A 20,093-nucleotide genomic window follows, 5' to 3' on the forward strand; every position below is an offset into this window, starting at 1 on the left:
CATCATCGCTGACGTATCGTCGGCCTCCTCGGCCCACCGACGTCACATACGCGCCGCCCTTCTACTGGGTCTTCAACGACCATATTAAGGCGCCCCCAACGCCTACCTCTACCCGATCAAGGCCTGGGCATCGCGACATCAATCTAGAACCACATCGGGGATGCTGGCGACGCGGTTGAGGCGGAGACGTCTCGTTCCTTTTCCTTCTTGCTTCTGCTTCTGCCTCTGCGACTTCTCCTTCCGTCGCGCTCCTTTATCTGTGGGTTAGTTGTTGGTGTAGCCGGGTGCCGCTTTGATTGGTGGACTGTCGGCCATGCTCGCGACCTTCGAGTGGCGTCTACTGAATATACGCAAGCATTCAATCAGTCACTGGGGATTTAACTCTCCTCCCCCAAATATCAAGGTTGTAGAAACAGGACCGGCACCGAGTATGCACTGATAGTATACCATCACTTCCGATGTGGTTCCTAGAAATCGAGTGCCTAAGCTCTACGGTGGTTTGTCAGTCAGCGTCTTTTGATATGACAACCTCGTCGCGTCAAATTAGGTTGGGGGCATGTGCCGATCACAGATTCGGATACGTTTTCAGAGCGTCCCGAATCCCCGAGAAAGTGATTTTTACGCTCTATATAGTAAGCTCCTATACATCCTTTTCCCTCCGGATTCCGAGTCAGACTTCTCAGCACCGCCTGTTTCCGCCCTTAAGAAGATCGATCGAACCCGAGATCATCCTGCCTGGAAGGCTCGGAAGGGGGCGGATGAGCAAATCCGATCTCGTTTGCTGGACTTCACACCGAAGTGTCCTCTCCCGATTCCTTGTGTGTTCAGTGCATCTGGGACATCTCTGGCCTTTCGTCATGGAAGTGAAGGCGAAGTGACCCAGTCTCCGTGATTCCTTGTTCCACATCGCACCAAATCGATGTTGCGCCCATCGGATTGTGGCCATTCTTGGGGCAAAAGGAGCGGAGATCTTTAGAGAATAGGTCAACATCATCAAGGAAGAGTGCAAAGATACGTGCTTGGTCAGTGATCAGATTGGATTGATGCAATGGACATTCTCATACTAACTAGTCGAACTGCCTTCGGCTGGCTCTGATGTATGATGAGTCGTGGGTGGGAACTGGCGCCTTCAACTGGAACCCTGTTCGGGAAACTCAGAATGAATTCTCATAAGACTGGGTTGGACATATGTAGTTAGATTTCCCGGAAGCAATCGTGGGCCAGCCCCTGTCCATTCCTTATCACCATGTCTTTGAGGCGAAAAGCCAATGTGCTTAAGCAAAAGGTCGATGAAATTCTTGCAGCAGGAGGCGATGTAGCAGTTCCAATTCTCAACGCTGTTAACGCTGCATCAGATGCGTTCCCTCCCCTCAAGTCTGCTTCCAGCGGCGCACTCTTTATATTCGACGAGTTCAAGGTGTGTCATGGTGATGACCCATGCTGAACTGGGCGCAAAAAGTGACGATCTGTTACGTAGAAATTCAAGCAGAGCAAGCAGGAATGGGAGGACTTTGGAGAATACGTCAACACCATGACCGATGCGATTGAAGCCATTAATGATACATCAAGTGATGAGGCAGCACCTTGGATGGAAAGTATTACGAAGTTGAACGGGTAGGCAGCATTTGTTCTATACAATGTCTAGCTGCCGTATAACATAAACGTTTCACAGGGCGTTGCAGCGCATTCAGAACGAAATCAAATTGCATGAGGGCCCGCGGAGAAGCTTCTCCTTCAGCAATTTTGTCTCGCTTCCGAGGGACCTAGATGGCTTGAAGAAGGATCTCAAGGAGGCTCTGGAATTGTTCCAGGTAACCGTGCTTAATTTCGTCTCTGGCTCTTCTGACTACATCGTGGGGATGATATAGGTGAGCACGATTGGCAGCAATCAAGGTCGGTTAGCTCGAGTAGAGAATGCTTCGGTTCTCGGGGGGCTCCGGCTTCCCAGTGTTGCCCACCACGATTCTGCTCAGACGTGCCTGGAAGGCACCAGGATCAAACTCATGGAGCGTATTATGGCCTGGTGTCACAACACCAAGGATAGTGAGAGACGTGTAATGCTGCTAACGGCCGTGGCCGGTGCCGGCAAGACATCTGTTGCGCACTCTATCTCCGAGAAGTGCATGGAGGAAGGGATACTAGTGCTCTCCTTCTTCTTTAGGGCAGGTGAGCAATCGCAACCAGATTGTCTATTCAGCGGCGCGGCGCGGTCTCTAGCAAGGCACGACCCAGTGTGCCGAACCTCCATCGTATCTACCCTTCAGAATAATCCGGCTCTGACGACTGCACCGTTCACCATGCAATTCGAGAAATTGGTGGCTGAACCCCTTCATCTGAAAGTGCTACCCTCCGATCGACCTATGGTGATCATAATCGATGCCCTAGATGAATGCGAGTCACGATCATTCGAGCTCCTTGCCGACATACTTCGAGAGCGTGTGCCCAAATTGCCCTCTAACATCAAATTCTTTGTCACCTCGAGGCAATTTGACCGAGTTGAGCGTTTTCTCCCTCTTAAATCTCCTATTGATCGTGTCAGCATTGATCTTCTGGATGATACAAATGTGCAAGACTGCGATACCTACATCCGTATGCAACTAAACAAACTGAAACACGTACATCCTAGTTTGAATGATGAACTCAAGGAAGAGGAGATGTTGGTCCAAGGCATTTTGAAACGAGCAGGTGGCTTATTCATTTGGATCAGTACTATCTTCCATTACATGAGGATGACGAGCGGGGCTCCTATGAGAACACTGGAGAGACTGCTTGATACCGGAGCGAAGACTCAAGCCGAGGAAATGATGGATAGCTTGTACATGAATATTCTGGAGAAGTGGGATTGGAAGGATGGAGATTTCGTACACGACTACCCAGTTGTGATGGGAGCAATCTTATTTGCACAACAACCGCTGTCTGTTAAGGCTTGGGATGCCATCCTGTCGCCAGTTCTGAAGTCTTCCATCTATTCCACATTAGCTCAACTTGCTCCTCTCCTCTCGGGTTATGGAGAATCTCACACGCAAATTCGTATCCTGCACCAATCCTTCCGCGACTTTGTCACGGAACGAATCAACCCACAATCACCCATACCCCATCATTTTGCAGTGGATGCGAGGAGGGCGAATGCCACAATAGCCATGCGCTGTGTCGACATCTTGAATAAGGCACTCCCCTTTATCAAAGGTTTGGGGACGCTTGAAGACCTGTCCAGAGAGGGCGAACTACAAAGCCCTCAGGAGATACTGCCTGAAGAGTTCCGTTACGCATGTCGGCACATCGTGTATCATCTTAATCAAGTTGAGGAGCCGCCGAAGGAGCTTGTTGGTTCGGTTCGCGCATTTCTCAACAAGGAACTAATGCGCTGGGTAGAAGTTTGTGTGAGAACGGAAGGGTATATCAGTATAACATCGTTCCCAGAGTGGGCCAAGGTGCGAATTATTAATGGGGTTTATGAGCGATTCTTATCAGTGTCATGTTCATCCAGCTAAAGATGGATCATAGTTCCGGAAAAATCATCCACGCGCTAGTCAAGGTACTTCGTAATGTGTGGGAAAATTTGGCGTTCTTTTCGAGATTTCCGGAGGCATATAAGTTGGCAAAGGATTCAGTTGTACTCTGCCGTTGCCTTGTATCCGTTGACTCGGAGTCCTACACCCCAGATTTGGCTCTATCTCTTGGGCGTTTATATGCCTCACTCTTCTATCTCGGAGAACATCTCGAGTCCCTCCCCACGATTGAAGAAAGCGTCAAGCTCTTGCGTCAGCTGGTTAATGTGCATTCGACGTTGTACACCCCTGGCTTGGCCCAATCACTTGGGAACCTGTGTGCCTCACTCTGCTGTCTTGAACGGCACCCCGAGGCTCTCTTAGCGATTGAAGAAAGCGTTAAGCTTTGGCGTGAGCTTGTTGCTGTTGATCCGGCATCCTACACATCGAATCTGGCTCAATCACTCCAGAATCTCAAAGTATCGCTTGACAAACTCGGAAAGCACTCCGAGGCCCTCGAGGTGATCAGAGAAAGCGTCAAATTATGGCGTGGGCTGGTTGTCACTCATCCAACATCATATACTCCAGATTTAGCAAGATCGCTTCAAAAGCTTAGTGTGTCACTGAACAGAGTCGGGGACCATTCTGAGACACTTCCAGTGATCGAGGAAAGTGTTGAGCTCTGGCGCCAGCTGGCAGCCAGCCATCCAACATCGTACACCCCAGATTTGGCTCGCTCACTTCAGAATCTTCATGTATCACTTGACAAGCGTGGACGGCATTTTGAGGGACTTTTGGTAGTTGAAGAAAGTGTTGGACTCTGGCGCCACCTAGTCGCCGTTCATCCTACATCTTACACTCCAGATTTGGCTGGATCGCTCGAGAACCTTAATGAATCACTTGGCAAGCTGGGACGGCACTCTGAGGCGCTCTCAGTAATTACAGAAAGTGTTCAACTCTGGCGCCAGCTCGTTGCCCTTCATCCGAGATCATACACCCCGGATTTGGCCGAATCGCTCGAGAATCTTAATGGATCACTCTCCAATCTTGGACAACATTCCGACGCACTCCCAGTGATCGAAGAAAGTGTAAATCTCTGGCGGCGGCTAGTTTCATTTCATCCGGCATCATATACCCCAAGTTTGGCACGGTCACTCCAGAGTTTTAACACGTCCCTCACCAATCTCGGACGACATTCAGACGCGCTTCCGGTAATAGAAGAAAGTGTCGGGCTCTGGCGCCAGCTCGATCCAACATCATACACCTCCGATTTGGCTAAGTCGCTCGAGAATCTTAACGAATCACTCTCAAATCTTGGACGACATTCTGATGCCTTCCCTGTGATCGAAGAAAGCGTCAATCTCTGGCGCCAGCTAGTTTCGACTTATCCAGAATCATATACCCCAAGTTTGGCGCGGTCACTCCGGAACCTTAACACGTCACTGTCCAATCTCGGACGGCATTCTGTCGCACTCCTGGCGATTGAAGAAAGTGTCGAGCTGTGGCGCCAGCAGGTTGCTGTTCATCTGACGTCGTATTCCCCGGGTTTGGCCTTATCACTCAAGAATCTCAATGAGTCCCTTTCCAATCTTGGACGACATTCCGATGCGCTCCCAGTGATCGGAGAGAGCGTCAATCTCTGGCGCCATCTGGTTGCAATTTATCCCGCGTCTTACACCCCCAGTTTAGCACGATCACTCCAAAATCTTGGCATGACACTTTCCAATCTCCAACGGCATTCTGCCGCACTCCCGGTAATCGAAGAGAGTGTCAAACTCTGGCGCCAACTGGTTGCCGCCTATCCGGCGCTGCATACCCCGGGTTTGGCCATATCACTCTGCAGTCTCAGCAGCTCGCTTCATAACCTTGGTCGTCATAAAGAGGCCCTACCTCTCATTGAAGAATCCGTTTCCCTGTGGCGTCCGCTTCTCGATAATCATCCAACTTCATATGCTTCTGATGTAGCCTTGGCGTTGCACACTCTCTCAACCGAGTATTCATGTCTCGGGGACCATTCAGCTGCACGTGATGTGGGTGAGGAGTCGTCGGCACGCTATTACCGACTGTATTCCCAATATCCTGACGTCTACGGACACAGACTTTGGCTTGCATATTCCTCCGTCGCTGGTGCATGGGAGGGTCTTGGCAGACAAGATATGGTAATGACTGTAAGCGCTCTCATGCGGAACCTGTCACGACCCCACCTGTACACATGTTCATCGCAATCATCCGCGCAGCAAGCTCGAATATAAACCTCAGAACTTCCATACATTGTTCGTCCTAAGTATAGCAGCGAGAGCAGATCCATTGTCGAGTTCCAATTTGATTGTGAAATTGATCGTCAGGGTAGTGAGATACCTTACGCTGTATAAGCGTGTACGCGTGATGGACGTCGCTCACCAGATGCAGGTCACTAATAAGGAGGATTTGTTTTGTCATGTCATGTGTATTTCGGGACGCGTACCTAGCATGGCGTTCATTACACTGCCGATTCGAGATTGATAGTCACGGATGTTGACTTCGGGTGTATCGAGTCGGGGTAGCTTGAAATTAGACGCAATTGGAGTAGAAATAGGGCGAGAATTAGTGAAATTAAAATGAGAGAGGATGTCTTTAACATAGCGCGACTGGGCTCATAACCTATTAGAATAGTGACTATGTCGCGTAAGATTCAGACTCGAATAAGAGATCTAAGTTGTAAATACCTATGTCGCATAAGACTGCGACAAGAGTTATACATGAGTTATAATAGGAGATATAGAATGGTTCTAACCTCAGACTCGAATAAGAGATCTGAGGGAGAAAAGTCTAAGGCTTCGTTCGGTATGGAGAAACAGGTTTCTTTGGTCTGTTTCTTCCTGTTTCTTAATACAAAAATTGCGTGTTTCTTTAGGTAGAAGAAATGAGAGAGAATATTGAATTGAAAAACTGGAAGAAACAGGCCTGTTTCTTCATACCGAACGAAGCCTAAAAGGAATTCCTCCCTTATATACGCGACATTCCTGAGTGGCAACGTCATCGTACAAAGGGAGTTTTAAGTTGAATAAGAGGGGCAAAACACCCCCAACACCTCAAAGCGCCCCATAATGAATACCAACCTTGTTTACATCGGGTAGTTGTGTAGCGGTTATTCGTAGCGGTCATTCTGGGGCGCTTTGAGGCGTTGGGGGCGTTTTGCCCCTCTTATTCAACTTAAAACTCCCTTTGTACGATGACGTTGCCACTCAGGAATGTCGCGTATATAAGGGAGGAATTTCTTAGACTTTGCTCCCTCAGATCTCTTATTCGAGTCTGAGTCTTACGCGACATAGTCACTATTCTAATATATTTGTTCTGAGTGGTAGGATCCAAAACTTTGCTGGACACAATAAAGACATGGTTCTATCCTCTCGTACTCACAGACGTTCCGTTGGCCAGGCCCAGACTCCGCTCACCGAATTTTCAAGGTTTGACCACAACTTGGGTTGCTTCCGGAAATCTGGCTCCAACATGATGAGAGCCTGCATTTCAAGAAATTCCCGCTACTCTGTAGCGGGTCTTGAATGCGTAAACTGAATGCCCGTGCAAGAGGTCCTGTATTATTGCAAATTCCTTTGCTATCCAGGGTCCTTATCTTGATTTGTAAGCCAACTGTCCGCATTTATTTTGTAACTCTTCTTGCTCTAAAAGCTCCCCTCCCCAATAACTTCCCCTGCCCTTCATGCCATGTTCCTTACCCATTCTCTCTTTCACAGCCTTATTCGACGTTTCGCTAATGTCTGTGGCCAATGATGTCATCACCCATTGCACGGTCATTAGCGGTTGTGGAAACGCGCCAACTTGTGCTAATAAACATTGCATTGCTGGTTCGGGAGGTTGTGTACGATTCACAGACGGACTCATGCATGGATTTTTTTGGGGTTATGTTCGCTGGGTGCTTATGTTACTTGTGGATTGTCTACCAAAGTCCAAAAGCAAAGTGTAGTACCCTGCCCGTCAGTGTAGGTCCCAATCAGGGAGGGCCATAGTTTCTGGAAGCCAGGCGGATTCTTACCAATAATGCATGATAATGTCGCGCTCCCCAGGCTTGAGGCACTTCGAACACAGGCCATCTTGGGAAGGACGCACTGCAGTTTGAGTCTTTAAACAATCCTCATGAAGAAGGCATCCTGTTGCGCATTCTCGAGTTAAAGCAGTCAGGGCCCGGCCCTGAATGGATTCGCTCACGCAGTCACCATGGATGACACTCAATTTTCATCCCCAACACTACTCTTGTCGTTTCAAATCAAGCTGAGGGCCTTGGGAGTTGTCTTGTTGCAAATGCATGAATTCGCACGTACATGGGAGTAAACCTAACTACACCACCCGGTGAGTGAAGCGGGAGGTCATGTGAGTGAAAAAAAAATAGGATTAATTTAGAAAATTAATTCTGCAATCTGATTCCAGATTTCTATATTTAGAATATTAAAGTGCTATCTACAAATCAAGTGCGGTGACTTTGTCATTGATGCATTAGCCTGATGGCTAATGCCAGCGTGGGTTTATGTTGTGCTGTTAGGCTCCGGTTCGATTCATGGGTGGGTCTGACTTTTCCAGGTTGTCGGGTTGGGGGTTTGGGTCAGGGGGTTGTGGTTAGGGGTTGGGTTTTTGGGTCGGGGGGTTGGGTTTTTGGGTTGGGGGTTGGGTTTTTGGGTCGGGGGTTGGGGATTTGGGGTTGGTGGTTGTGTATTGGGTATGTGTCTATTTTTAATGTAAAGGGGGGTTGGGTGTCGGGTCGGGGGTTGAGAGTTTAGTCGGGGGTTTGGGTGGTGGGTATGTGTCTATTTTTTGGGTTGGATGGCGGTGCAATACTTGATTTGTAATAGTGAACCGTTGGCTGGTTTCGAAATGAATTGCTACCCATTTTTTTTTCTGGCACATGACCTCCCGCTTCACTCACCGGGTGGTGTAGTTAGGTTTACTGTACACGGGTAGAGCACTCGTTCAAGAGGAGATACCAATGTACCACAGCGCACAGTGACACAAGTTTGGCTGACCGCCCCACTGCTCAAAGAGAAGAAAGGCCAGGGGAATTTTCAGGGCGATTTGGGACAGCACTGTAACTCACAATGCTGAATTCAATCTGGCCTTCCTCCATGGACGTCAGATGAGAGAACCGATAAGAGTAGCGGGTAATGCCGGCGTCCGTCAGTTATCCTACGACGCCCATGGGGAACTGAAAGGTGATGATGATGATGATAAATCTCTCTTATTACCCCGCGGCCTCGTGATGACGTGGCAGTGCGGCTATCCCGTCTTGACACCGTAGCGTACATGAGGGGATAATCTAAGCATTGTGGTATGGTGTCTGATTGGTATCTTCGGGTGTCAGCGATCCTCGGGTTCTGTAATGTCTGGGGTATTGTCGTGGGAGGGAACTGAAAGGTGTCAGGCTGGCAGAGTTCATCAAAAAATCACGCGCCATCGGCAAAAGGACCGAGAGCGCGAGCACAGGTAGAGAGAAGCATAAACGCCCACTCCGTCACCCCAACCACACCAACCAGCCGCCCTTATCGATCGTATTACGTCTTGCGATGCTTTCGGAACGTCCCCTCGAATTCCCGAGAAAGTGATTTTTACGCTCCATACAATAAGCTCTTATACACCCCCTTTCCCTCCAGATTTCGAGTCAGATGAGCAAATCCGGTCTCATTTGCTGGACTTCACACCGACGCGTCCTCTCCCGACCCTTCGTGCGTTCAGTGCATTTGAAACATCTCTGGCCTTTCATCATGGAAGTGAAGGCGAAATCCCGCGATCCCTCGTTCCACAGCGCACGAAATCGATGTTGCGCCGATACAACATTCTTGGGGCACAAGGAGCGGAGTTCTTTTGAGAGCAGGTCAATATCATCAAGGAAGGGTGTGCGAGGATACGTGCTTGGTCAGTGATCAGATTGTGCTGAAGTATAATTGATGCAATAGACATTCTCATAGACGCATTTACGCGGGTCTTCATGACAGAGTCTCCGCGATCCCACCGCGAGTCTTGGGTCGAATCAAATTTGTTGGTCATTTACAGTTCTATGGCCCGCGTCTAAGAGTGAAGAGCAGCATCATATTCAGTTCAGCGCGAACGTCCTGTCGCCAATTAATACCAGCACTTATGGTAGGGAAATTATATTTGGACTTGGGTAGTGGATACTGCCCGCATTCTACATACAAGAAATATTGTCGATGACAGTTCTGGCTGCGCTTGACTAAAAACACATGGATTCTGAGATGATGCATTGATCGCTCAAGAATTTTATGAATTTCGATTTTTGGGCAGTAGATAAGTGCGCGTTATAGTTCGCTATGTAAGGGAAAACTTGTACACTCGCTGTGTCTCCAATTTTCCTCTCGAACCAAAGACCTCAGCCACATCTTCCGGTCCTCCATCTCCCTTCAGCGCGCTTCTATCTCTCTCCACAAAGCAGACCCTTCCGTCTCTCCGAACCAAAATTACTGTAGTTAGACGGGTGCCGTAAAGTTTGCTCCTCTGCCTCGGAGGTGGTTCCGCTGGCGGAGTAGCATCAGAGTTAACTGGGGTTGAGAGGCGAGGTACAATATTGAAGGGAGGGATAAAAATCGAGTCGCGAAGACGATCTAAGGATGGATCGAAAGACGGCGGTGACCATCCCATGAGTTCCATGAGAGCTTCTATCAGAGCCACTTCCTGCTCGTCATCGGTCAGGTCTGAACTTGAGGATCTTCTAACATTAAGGATTTCCTCGAATCGTACACGACCAATATCTATCTTTGGCCATGGTCCTGTTCGACCAAGACCATCGACGGGGCTTCCATCTACTGCGTTGGATATTCCTCCGCAGTGGCATTCATCGGCAGAGGAGATGGAACGATATGCCAAGGGGCCACGGGCTCCATGATTGGTCAGCAGAGCAGCTTCGTACTCCAAACCCGATGATGATCTCGACGGTTTCGGTGCGAAGAGGGTGAAGTTGAAGCCGGCAGTCTTAAGGTGCGTCGCATCTCCGTCGTAGTGTTCGCTGAGGTAGCCGAGCAGTGATAGTTGTGTACCCTCATTATGCGAGAGATACTGCTGGGCAAACGATCCACGAGAAACGGTATGCTTCTTCCCGTCGGAAGGCTCGGTGATATTGGTCCTGTGCATATAATCATGTTTATTCTATGCAGGTAGTGTACGCAGTCAGTGGTTCGTGCGCACAAGAAACCAATATGACCACTCTTGTTGATGCCTAACCATGTGCCTCCTGCCTCTAAATCGATGCCCGATAGAATGAAGCTTTCGGAGTCTGAGGGAACCTGTCTATCATCACCAAGTGGTCCCGGTCTCGCGCCAAAGTCATGGAAATGGGCTGGCAGTGTTGGACGGGCCAAGACTTCGTCCCTATCAGCGCACAGTATCCTAGCTCATGAGAAGGGCCGGTGCCGTGCACAATGTCGGGTGTAAGACGCAAGGTAGGAGCAGGTCGACATTGTAACCCACAGGGAGTAAACAGGGTCATCTAGTGACCAGAATCCGACGCACATAATCAAAGGACAGAGGTGGAAAGAATATCGTTTATTCTGGATATTTATCGTGCAAACTACAGGCTGCTCGTGAAAGCGCCAAGGGCGGGGTCGGGGTAAATACACGAAAATAAAGTGAAAAATAAAGCGATTTGGGTATGCTTGTCCAAGAAATGCCCCAAACACTGCTCCACTCTCAAGTCGTCGCGGATGGGTTGTTTGGAAGGGTTATCGAAAGGTCGAGCTCCTTGACAGCCGAATTAATGTTGTATAGGTGACCCAAAGGACACGCTGCGCGATGAATATAGCGCAGAGCCGTGGTATAGGCAATTGAGCCGATCTGTTCACGAGAATGGTTTGGTTTAGGCTGTGAAAGCAACCACACTCCTTCAATTAGATCTCACATCTTTCTAACCCAAATCTGACCCAACAGAAGAGCAGGGATCATTTATTCTTCTCGGGCTGGGACTGCACCAGTTGTAGAGAAAAGAAAAAAAGGAAAAGAAAGGCATTTAACAAGCAACCACACAAGTACAGTAACGAACACAATGTCAACGCGTTTAGTTGAAGGATCAGAACAATAATGTATGAAAAATAAGAAGATAGTGTTTTGAGGGACGAAGATAGCAGCTTTTAGAGAATACAATACCGAAAGGAAGCCAGCGTGGGTATTACCAAGCAAAGAAGAGAACTCGTTAGGCCAAGGAGAGTAAGGTTTCCTCAAAAAAAAGAAAGCAATGAAGTTTTGTTGGGCGTTGGTTCAACGAAAAATTCATGGTGGGTTAATGGTGGAAATAAAAAAGCTTCAAGTTCACGGATTAAACTAACGCACCACCGCATTCCGGTTGTTCTTGCAGATTTCTGCGTCGCGTGTCTTAGCATCAATACCACGCTGCTGCTTCAAAACATCACGATGATCTCGACGTTGATCCCAGTCACCACCACGAGAGGGCGCAGCATACCGATGATCCCGATCCCGACCCCGCTCACGACGACTGTCGTACCTATCGCGTTGATCATCCCAACCGCTACCACCCCAACGGCGAGGATCGTCTTCCCGGTCGCGGTCATAAGGACGGATATAATCACCACGGGTTCGATAACGATCAAGATAGGGTCTGTTATCGTGCTGACGATCACGGTCCCGAGGTGTATACGGATGGTGACTTAATGAGGATGAGGATGGTCGCCACTCAGCAGCGTCATCTCGCCAACGATCGCTACTGCGTGGAGTGCCGCTATCGTACCACCCGTTTGTATGATGAGAAGAGTGTGGAGAACGATTAGAGTAGGATGACACAGAAGCAGAATCAGAAGGGGAACCTGGACCAAGAGCGCGAGAACGAGGCCCGAATTCATATTTAGAACGAGCGGGCGAAGGGGGTTCGGGGCAACTATTAAGAGAAGGGCGATGAGTACTAGTAATTGAGGGAACAGATGAAGCAGCTGGCGAGTCCATCTTCCAATACGGAGATTGCGAACCGTCCTCTGGGAGTGGAACATCTTTCTTTTGCGGTGAGGTGATTTCTCCATCTTCCGCGCCTTCCACGTCAGATATCACAGATGTCTGGAATGACGGTGCTACAGTAGGAGGCAAGGATGAAGACGAGGTCGTAGACTGTTGCGACTCCTCCCACGCTGGGCTGGACTGCAAAGTGAAGGTAGCATTCACAGCATGCGAACCTAATCGCCAAACAGGGGAACTTGGCTTTTCATCCCGTCCGCATATGACTTCATCGACCTTCGCCAGTGAGCCACTAACTCTACCCCACCCACCAGGACACTGAGCAACCGGAGCGGCGTTACAGCCTGGCTCAACGATAACAGACGGAGCGGTTGTCGTAGCGGTAGTAGTTGGGATGTTCCACTTTAGCAGCCGGGTGGATACTATAGAATCTGAGTCAATATCCATGCCATCGTCATCAGACTGACCCTCTTCCGTCATGTCTTCGATCTTAACCACAACAGGGGATAACTCCGGATGGGAAGCGGCACAGGAGACAGGCACTTTAGTGACAGGTACACTTGCCACAGAGTCACTAGACCCGGTTGAAGGCAATTTGATGTCTACCGATATGGTGGGACTCACAACGGGAACAGTACCATCACGATCCCCCGCTAGCGAGACACCCTCTGAGCTGAGAGGACGAACGGCAATGATGAGCGGTGAGACAGCACGCCCTTCATCGCACCTACCAACATCGATGGGTACAAGCCCACTGGCAAGCCCACCTTTGATAGCCGGAGCGGATGCACCCTCTGCCTTCTCCCTAGAAATGGTAGCCGTGGGGATCGTAACAGGAGCGGAAGCAGTCTTAACTTCAGGAGCACGCAGAGGCGCCAGCGCAACAGCAGGGGTTGTCACATTTTCCTTGTGTCCCTGCTCAGCAACGGCAATGCTGACCGTCTCCATAGCCCTACCTTCCTGCATCTCCTTGTCCTTATCCTCTTGCTGCTTCGTGGCAACCGCAGTTGCAAGGGCACGCTTCTTTTTCCAGTCTGCAAAACTCATTCGAGCAGCAGGTGCGGGGACAGGTGCAAAAGTTGGAGCAGAGGCAGATGCGGGAACAAATGAAGGTTGGGGTGTGGGGACAGGTGGGGGAACAGGAACAGGCAAAGGCTCAGGCACGGAAACAGGCTCTGGTGCCTCGGTTGACATTGGCGGTGGAGCGGAAAATTCTTCAGACAGAGGAGCAGGCATTGGAGCGGAAGGGGCTGGCTCTGAGTCTACTTTCAGATCGGATGCTGGAGCGGGCACAGATGGGGGGACAGATGTAGTCTCAGCCACAGGATCGGGCAAGGGTACTTGGAAAGTCGGGGCAGCGTCGGACAAAGATGAGCGAGAGACCACAGGACCAAGCGGCGTAGGTTCAGTGGCATTAGAGGAAGAATGACGGATTGATGGCGGGGATGGGGCTCGAGAAAATGTCAGGGTAGGGGCAGGTGAAGGTAGTGGCGAAGACCGAGGCTGGGACCGGGCTTCATCCGGCGTAGCTTGTCGAGAAGTAGCTGTCTTCGGTTTTACTTCAGGCGCGGAAGCTTCCTCGACAACAGGCATCGTCACCGTTACAGACGAGGCAGATGTCAAAGAACTAAGAGCCAGCTGCTTCTCAACAGTGATTGAAGCTGCAGGCTTCTCCTCATCCCTGTAGCTACTCTCCCTCTTCTCTATTTCAGTCGATAACGAGTCATCCACCGTAGCCAGTTCAGGTTCAAGTCCGGAATCGTCCGTTTCGACCTCGACTTCCATTGCGTCATCCTCAACAACCGTCCCCAAACTCGGTTCGACACTGACTCTGGGTGACGTTGAGGGCTCTCTCGATCGCTCTGATGACATAGATGATGCCTCATACGACATCTCACGCTCCGGCGTCCTCGGTGTAGTCGCATGAGACGAAACGGGCGACAAGTGGCGTTCTTCCGTCTTCGCCATTAGCGCGAAAGTGAGCGAGAGCGAAGAAACGGTCGTCGGATCCATCGAAGCAGGAAGTGGTGGTGGTGGCATTAAAGTTGCATCTAAAACAACAAACCAACAACCAATCAGTAAACATCGCGGCGATGAGGTGGAAGTTATCAAGCAAAAAAAGACGCGCACCGTCAAGCTCACGAGGACTCAAAGAGGACTCAGCAGTAGAGCAACTCGAATGTGAATCCACAAGCGACAATCCCGCATTCCCATTCTTCGCCCTCTTCCTCATCTTCGGTGGCAGCTTCACCACTTCCTCCACCTCCTCCAACTCACCGTCCACTTCACCGACCCTTGCACCATTCCTGTCTCCATCTATCATCGCGACATCCTCAGCCCAAGCTTCGACACTCTCTACTGTTGGACTCAGCCGACTGCTACTGCTATTACTCCCCCGCTCTTTACCCGTTTCCGCAACTCCAGAGCTTGACGCATTCCGCTTCAGCTTCCCACCCAACGCAAACGTACTCCACTCTCTCGGACTTGCAAGTGAAGACTTGCTAGGAACAGAAAGAGCAACGGCTGGTAACTTCATCGTTCCAACCTCCGGACTCCTGCTCTTCGAAGATGGAATCTCCATCGTGGTGGACCCGCTCGGTGAACTAGGAGTCGGCAACGAATGTCTAGTGTTCGTGTTAAGGTGAGGTAGGTTGGACCTGTCTTGCATCGTCTTCCCCACTGATCCGGCGCCTGCCAAAGTCCGACTACCATTGGCGGATACATGGTTATCAGGACTAGGGGCCGGACTCGGCGGCAGGATCGTCGGGTTGGATAACTTGGGCTGAGGTCCCGGAGAATCATACAAGCCTACAATGCTCGCCCAGCTCTTTGAGTGCAGTCTCGCAGGGGGTGTAGTAGGACTTGGCGGCCGGATCGCTAAAGGGGCAGGTCCTGGAGTGGGTGTGGGTGTGTGAGGAGTGGAACAAGGAGATATCTCACTCCGGACTGGGGGAGGCGAAACGGAGACGCTTTTAGGCGTCATCAAAGATTCACGCGGAGCAAGTGAAGAGAAACCTTTCGCACCAAGCATTGGGCCAAGATAAGGCTTTTCCTTCTTCACACTCGTCCCATCGAGTGACTCAGGCGACGACGGTGCATGCATCCTGAGTGGGAAAGGTGTGGTTGCCGTGAACTGGGACCGATCACAGATAAATTGAGACATCAATGTGAAGACGCATTTGTTAGAACCTGAGAGCTTCTGACCACTCCCGCAGGCACACGAGGTGAACGTCCCACCGAGCGTGCACAATATCTGGCACATCTCAGCTTTCAGGTTCGTTCTGATACAATTCAAAAAAGTTAAATTTCAGCATCTCCACAATTCAGAGATAAGGGGGTAAAGACTCACTCATCTTGTACGTCCGCGCACCCGTTCTCAAGGACATCATTTAGTAGTTGTACAGGACTGTTCGCATCCCATTCCCACCCCAATACGATTTCCTCGCCCTTGGCACTGATACTCCTCATGCTGTACACACCCCACTCCACACCGGCTGGGCTGCTCTCAGAGATCACAGGCCTTATCACTGCATTGGGATGACACCCGTTCCGTATGAACCTGCTCTCATTGCCCATTTCTCTTGCATCAAGCGCTAGCGATAGCGGAGGCGGGATGAGGCGAACGTGTGGCTTCGGCAGTTGTAGTAGCGCATATTGTGACAAAGGCGCACAGGTATATGCTGATACGGGGATGATGCGGGAAACGAACGTCGCAAGGAGCGTGCCTGCTGGGATGGTTCCGGAGGTCGAATTGGAGGTGTAAACGCCGTATGTAGGCGGACGACCATACGAGAGAGATTTGGGGTCTGAGTTGTGTAAGGTATTGTCGTGATAAGAAGGTGTAGCATTAGGGGGAGGCAGTGAGGCGATAGTGGGAGTCGGAATTGGTTGACACTCAGATGGAGGGACTTGCTTCACAAGGAGGCGAACAGGGGGCACCTTGATTGATGGTAGTGGGGGTAACGGGGAGCATTCAGTAACAGGTGAGATCGGCATGGGAGGTTGACTGCGTGATGAGGATGTTGGAGAGTCTCGGGTGTTACCTTCGATAGACGAGCGCCAGTGACGAATGGCTTGTCTTACACCCTCGTCCGCGATAACGTCTTGGTTGATGCGAACGAATTCATTTGCCCAAGGTTCAAACATTGTGTCCTCGTCCAGTGGGGAAATATCGACGGATGAAGAACGGTTGCGGTTGGAAGTTGGTTTCCGGGAAGAAGTGCCAGATTTTGACCTTCGAACTGACTCCGTTGTAATCTGTTGAGTGCCAGTAACGGTACTACGTCGCCGTTTGTCAATGTTTTCGGGTCGACTTTTCTTGCGCCCATTAGGTATCTGTTCGACTATTCCAGCTGCACGGAATAGGCGTTCACGGTCAGCCTGTAATCTTCGGGTTTGCCGGGCACGAGCAGCAGATGCATCCACAGGTCGAGGCACGCAACGTTCACAGAACCACTGCTCTGGTAGAGCGGCACTTGTAATGGATGATGTTGACGTTGGAGGTTTCGTTGATTTTCCCTTGGAAGAGGAGCGAGAAGAGGTTGTAGAGGAAGAGGTTTGGTCGTCATCAGAAGCCGTTGCGCTGTCGTCCTTCAAAAGAGGAGGTGGGTTGCTTAGAACGCAGCTCATGTGTTGCCAATACCCGCACATGTCGCAAAAAATGGTGAGGCCGTCATCGTCGGTATAACCGCATATGCAGCGTATGAGACCGCTGTCAGGAGTGGGTTGGGCAGAAGAAGTGGAGGGGGTTGAAGTTGTTGCAACATTGGAAGAAGAGGGAATGTCGTAGGATCGTTTTCGTTTGTTTGATGTGTGATGCGCGAGCGGGTTGATGTCTTGGTTGGTGACAGCTGGAGAATGAAGCGAGAGTCTCGCAAACGTCGCTGTAGGGGAATTCATCGCGGACGCATCTAGGGACGGCGAGTGTACGGCGAGAAAGACGAAAAAAGGAAGGGGAGAGGGGACTTTTGAAGTTTGGGACACTTGGGCTGATTGGTCAAATTGAGTTGCTTACGTAAAGACATGGTTGAAGTGCCATCTCGAGTCTCTTTCTCTCTTTTTGACTTTTCTCACACAGAACTTGCCCTTACGACGATGGCGAGGTTTCCATACGATTGTCCCGTACTGTAATGGAGTGTGAGTATCTCAAGAAACTTTTGACGGTTGAACCGGGTTTCGCCCGCTGCCGATGGTATCCTGTGAGAGACACGGAACACGAGTCAGGAGAAGTGAAAAGGATGGCGTGACATTGATAATATTATATTGTTATTATTCCATCACAACGAGTGCTAGCAATCGTTGTTGCTTTGCGGGCGTATGTAACTTTTGGTCATCAAAGGCACTTACTCTTCCATTCTTCATGCCATCGCTCACTTTTTGTCGCTAGATCATTGGCCTTTGAAAGGTGACACCCCCGTATTACACACACAGCTGGCTGAAACTGTTACAAGCAACTTGAACAACTTCACTTCCTATTGCTTGAGATCCGTTTCGCTTTCTCAACTCTTGTCGCGCGAACGCGCCTGTGACCGCCTGCAGTGCGGCTGATGCGATGCCGCCGCCGGCTTACGTCAAATATTTAACGCGGAATTTGCCTAGTTTTTTTTCTTTCTCATGCCTATTTCATGAACTCGACCTTTCCACAATGCCGCCTGTCGTTCCTCCAGTGAGCGGAACCTCAGCAGTACCTTCCTGCAGGTGAATATCGGAATGTATCCCAGTCTGTTTGGTCGCTTACCGCTGAGTTGGACTGGTTGCCACATGTGGCATCATTGGTACGTACAGCGCTTCCCAGGATACTCCCAAACCTGGTGACTCGCACGTGTGAATATCACTTGAAGTGCCACGTATTCTCCGACCCCTGCCGCGCACCTTGGAGCTTAATCCCCCTAGATGGTATTCGCTTGCATCCCCGCACATAGCTATCGCGGTGGACAGCTTGTGACGAAGATGCCGTGAAGTTCTTATCTCCACAACGCTCCCTTTATCCAATGCAAACGTACAAGATCACGCTCAACCAGGCTGCTATCGCAAGAACCCTTGGGTACTGGCACCCAGTTGCCGATGCAGGCGCCACAGCACCTTTGGTTGCCCGTCGTTTAACTGTCCCTCCAACTGAGACAAGTGCTCAATACGGTTCGCACGGCGACTTCTTACACCGCCTTGTTATCCGGAACATCCATCCGATAGAGCTCTGTATATCCAGACAACTTCAAGTCAATGGTAATCAGTCCAACTGACCTAACTCGATCGGAGAGTCAGCAGCAAGCGGTGGTTCGTATGGGATTTGTAGACTTGAAAAGGATTCTTCCTTCCTCTCCGTGCATTCCTACTTCGGACGCATCTGAAAGCTGTGCCTCCGCGGCTCCAAGGCGTCTACCCTTTGGCTGACGCTCGCCTACGGCCCAGGACAGGACTTTCTAATCGCAGATTTCAGTTCTTTCTTTGTACTACTCTTATGAAATCCGATGATAAATAAATTCACGATTCACGGTAGGCATTTCTTCTACTATACAGGTTGGAAGATAAGCCCAATTGAGATGACCGAGCGCGCTCACGCACAGTAATCTGTGCAGGCAATTGATCGAACTGTGCTGTGCCAGGTACTTGTAGTGCAAGCCGCAATCAATCCTTGTGAATAACCCGGCCTCGCTTGACGACATCATCGTGCTCAAAATACGGACTGTGCGTTCGGACTTGCGTTAAGCCCCTTTGCAAGAATGGCCAACCCCCATAGAAACACCTAGTCCCACCATCATTTGTGGCGCTGCGTTCAATATTCTCAAACCCCATGAACCAAACGATTGAAACCTGGCACTTTTCTTCTTTTCTGGCGTGGTGGCGGCGCTAGTGATGGGCACTAGTGTATATTACGACCTCTGACTGCCGTACAATGTACTTACTCATGACTGGCGTTGCGAGAAGGGAGATCCATTCGGGGAATTGGATTTGTGCCCAGACACTTCCATCTACTTACGCATTTTCGGATGCGATCAAAGCGCACAAGAATAACTTATGGCGCCCGTCCAACTGAAGTTCGCGGAGTTCACCGGCGGGAGCTCGACAGATTTCGGAGGGCAACGTAAGTTGCGGCTAAACCTCGGAGAAATCACGTGAGCGACTGGGAAGGAGTCTGGATGGGCGCTTGAACTCCGATAAGCATTATAGGCTGGCCAATTATGAACTTCACGTGAACACGTGAACCAAATTAAGTTCATGAACTAGAGTGCGTGTCTTCGCATGCGCTGACCTGCACTGCTTTTCAACAACCCTAGTCACAGAAAAAAGTGAATCATGATTAAATCATTATTCCACACGAAAAGAGTGCATAGATGTCCTATGCTCAGGGATCCCGAATCATGGCATCGGGCTATGTCAAGTGTGTGGAGACAATAGTGGATGTGTTCCGGTGGATATGGATAATAGGAAACAGATAGGAAATGGGGATGTCAGGGCAATAGCCCCAAACCCCGAGTCACATGTAAATTAGATACATATAGTCACGTGGGCAAGCGGGAACCTCCGGGTAACCGCTTACACACCACCGTAAAATACACTATCTTGTATCACTTACGGCCTTGTGTGCTGAGCCACCCTAAGACCTCACACTTTTTTAAGTGCAAGAGGTGTGTTTACAACACAACCCACAAC

General features: G+C 50.1%; 5 protein-coding genes across 5 annotated transcripts; 3 read left to right on the top strand and 2 right to left on the bottom strand.

Moving 5' to 3' along the window:
• Positions 1-1,246: 1,246 nt before the first annotated feature.
• On the top strand, positions 1,247-5,740 carry EI90DRAFT_3121187 (uncharacterized protein; the record flags this gene model as incomplete). The annotated part of the gene is made up of 5 exons (XM_039063378.1): positions 1,247-1,417; positions 1,478-1,614; positions 1,673-1,811; positions 1,869-3,431; positions 3,488-5,740. The coding sequence occupies 5 exons, from the start codon at positions 1,247-1,249 to the stop codon at positions 5,738-5,740; spliced, it is 4,263 nt and encodes a 1,420-aa protein (XP_038918242.1).
• Positions 5,741-8,499: 2,759 nt separating this feature from the next.
• Positions 8,500-9,303, top strand: EI90DRAFT_459352 (uncharacterized protein). Its single transcript, XM_039067646.1, has 2 exons — positions 8,500-8,653; positions 8,899-9,303. Exons 1-2 carry the CDS (start codon positions 8,614-8,616, stop codon positions 9,141-9,143), a joined length of 285 nt encoding a protein of 94 aa, XP_038918243.1. The 5' UTR covers positions 8,500-8,613; the 3' UTR covers positions 9,144-9,303.
• Positions 9,304-9,688: 385 nt separating this feature from the next.
• Positions 9,689-10,630, bottom strand: EI90DRAFT_3050046 (uncharacterized protein). Its single transcript, XM_039059735.1, has one exon. It carries the CDS (start codon positions 10,617-10,619, stop codon positions 9,801-9,803), a length of 819 nt encoding a protein of 272 aa, XP_038918244.1. The 5' UTR covers positions 10,620-10,630; the 3' UTR covers positions 9,689-9,800.
• Positions 10,631-15,215: 4,585 nt separating this feature from the next.
• Positions 15,216-17,908, bottom strand: EI90DRAFT_459420 (uncharacterized protein). The gene is made up of 4 exons (XM_039067647.1): positions 17,458-17,908; positions 15,793-17,033; positions 15,468-15,724; positions 15,216-15,412 (listed from the first exon to the last, which is right to left on the bottom strand). Exons 1-4 carry the CDS (start codon positions 17,479-17,481, stop codon positions 15,321-15,323), a joined length of 1,614 nt encoding a protein of 537 aa, XP_038918245.1. The 5' UTR covers positions 17,482-17,908; the 3' UTR covers positions 15,216-15,320.
• A 179-nt stretch (positions 17,909-18,087) lies between these two features.
• Positions 18,088-18,682, top strand: EI90DRAFT_3014984 (uncharacterized protein; the record flags this gene model as incomplete). Its single annotated transcript, XM_039056845.1, has 3 exons — positions 18,088-18,108; positions 18,164-18,217; positions 18,365-18,682. 3 exons carry the CDS (start codon positions 18,088-18,090, stop codon positions 18,680-18,682), a joined length of 393 nt encoding a protein of 130 aa, XP_038918246.1.
• Between the last annotated feature and the right edge of the window lie 1,411 nt (positions 18,683-20,093).

The sequence above is a fragment of the Cantharellus anzutake genome, assembly GCF_015039405.1.
Source record: "Cantharellus anzutake strain C23 chromosome Unknown EI90scaffold_15, whole genome shotgun sequence".
Classification (NCBI taxonomy): Eukaryota; Fungi; Basidiomycota; class Agaricomycetes; order Cantharellales; family Hydnaceae; genus Cantharellus; species Cantharellus anzutake.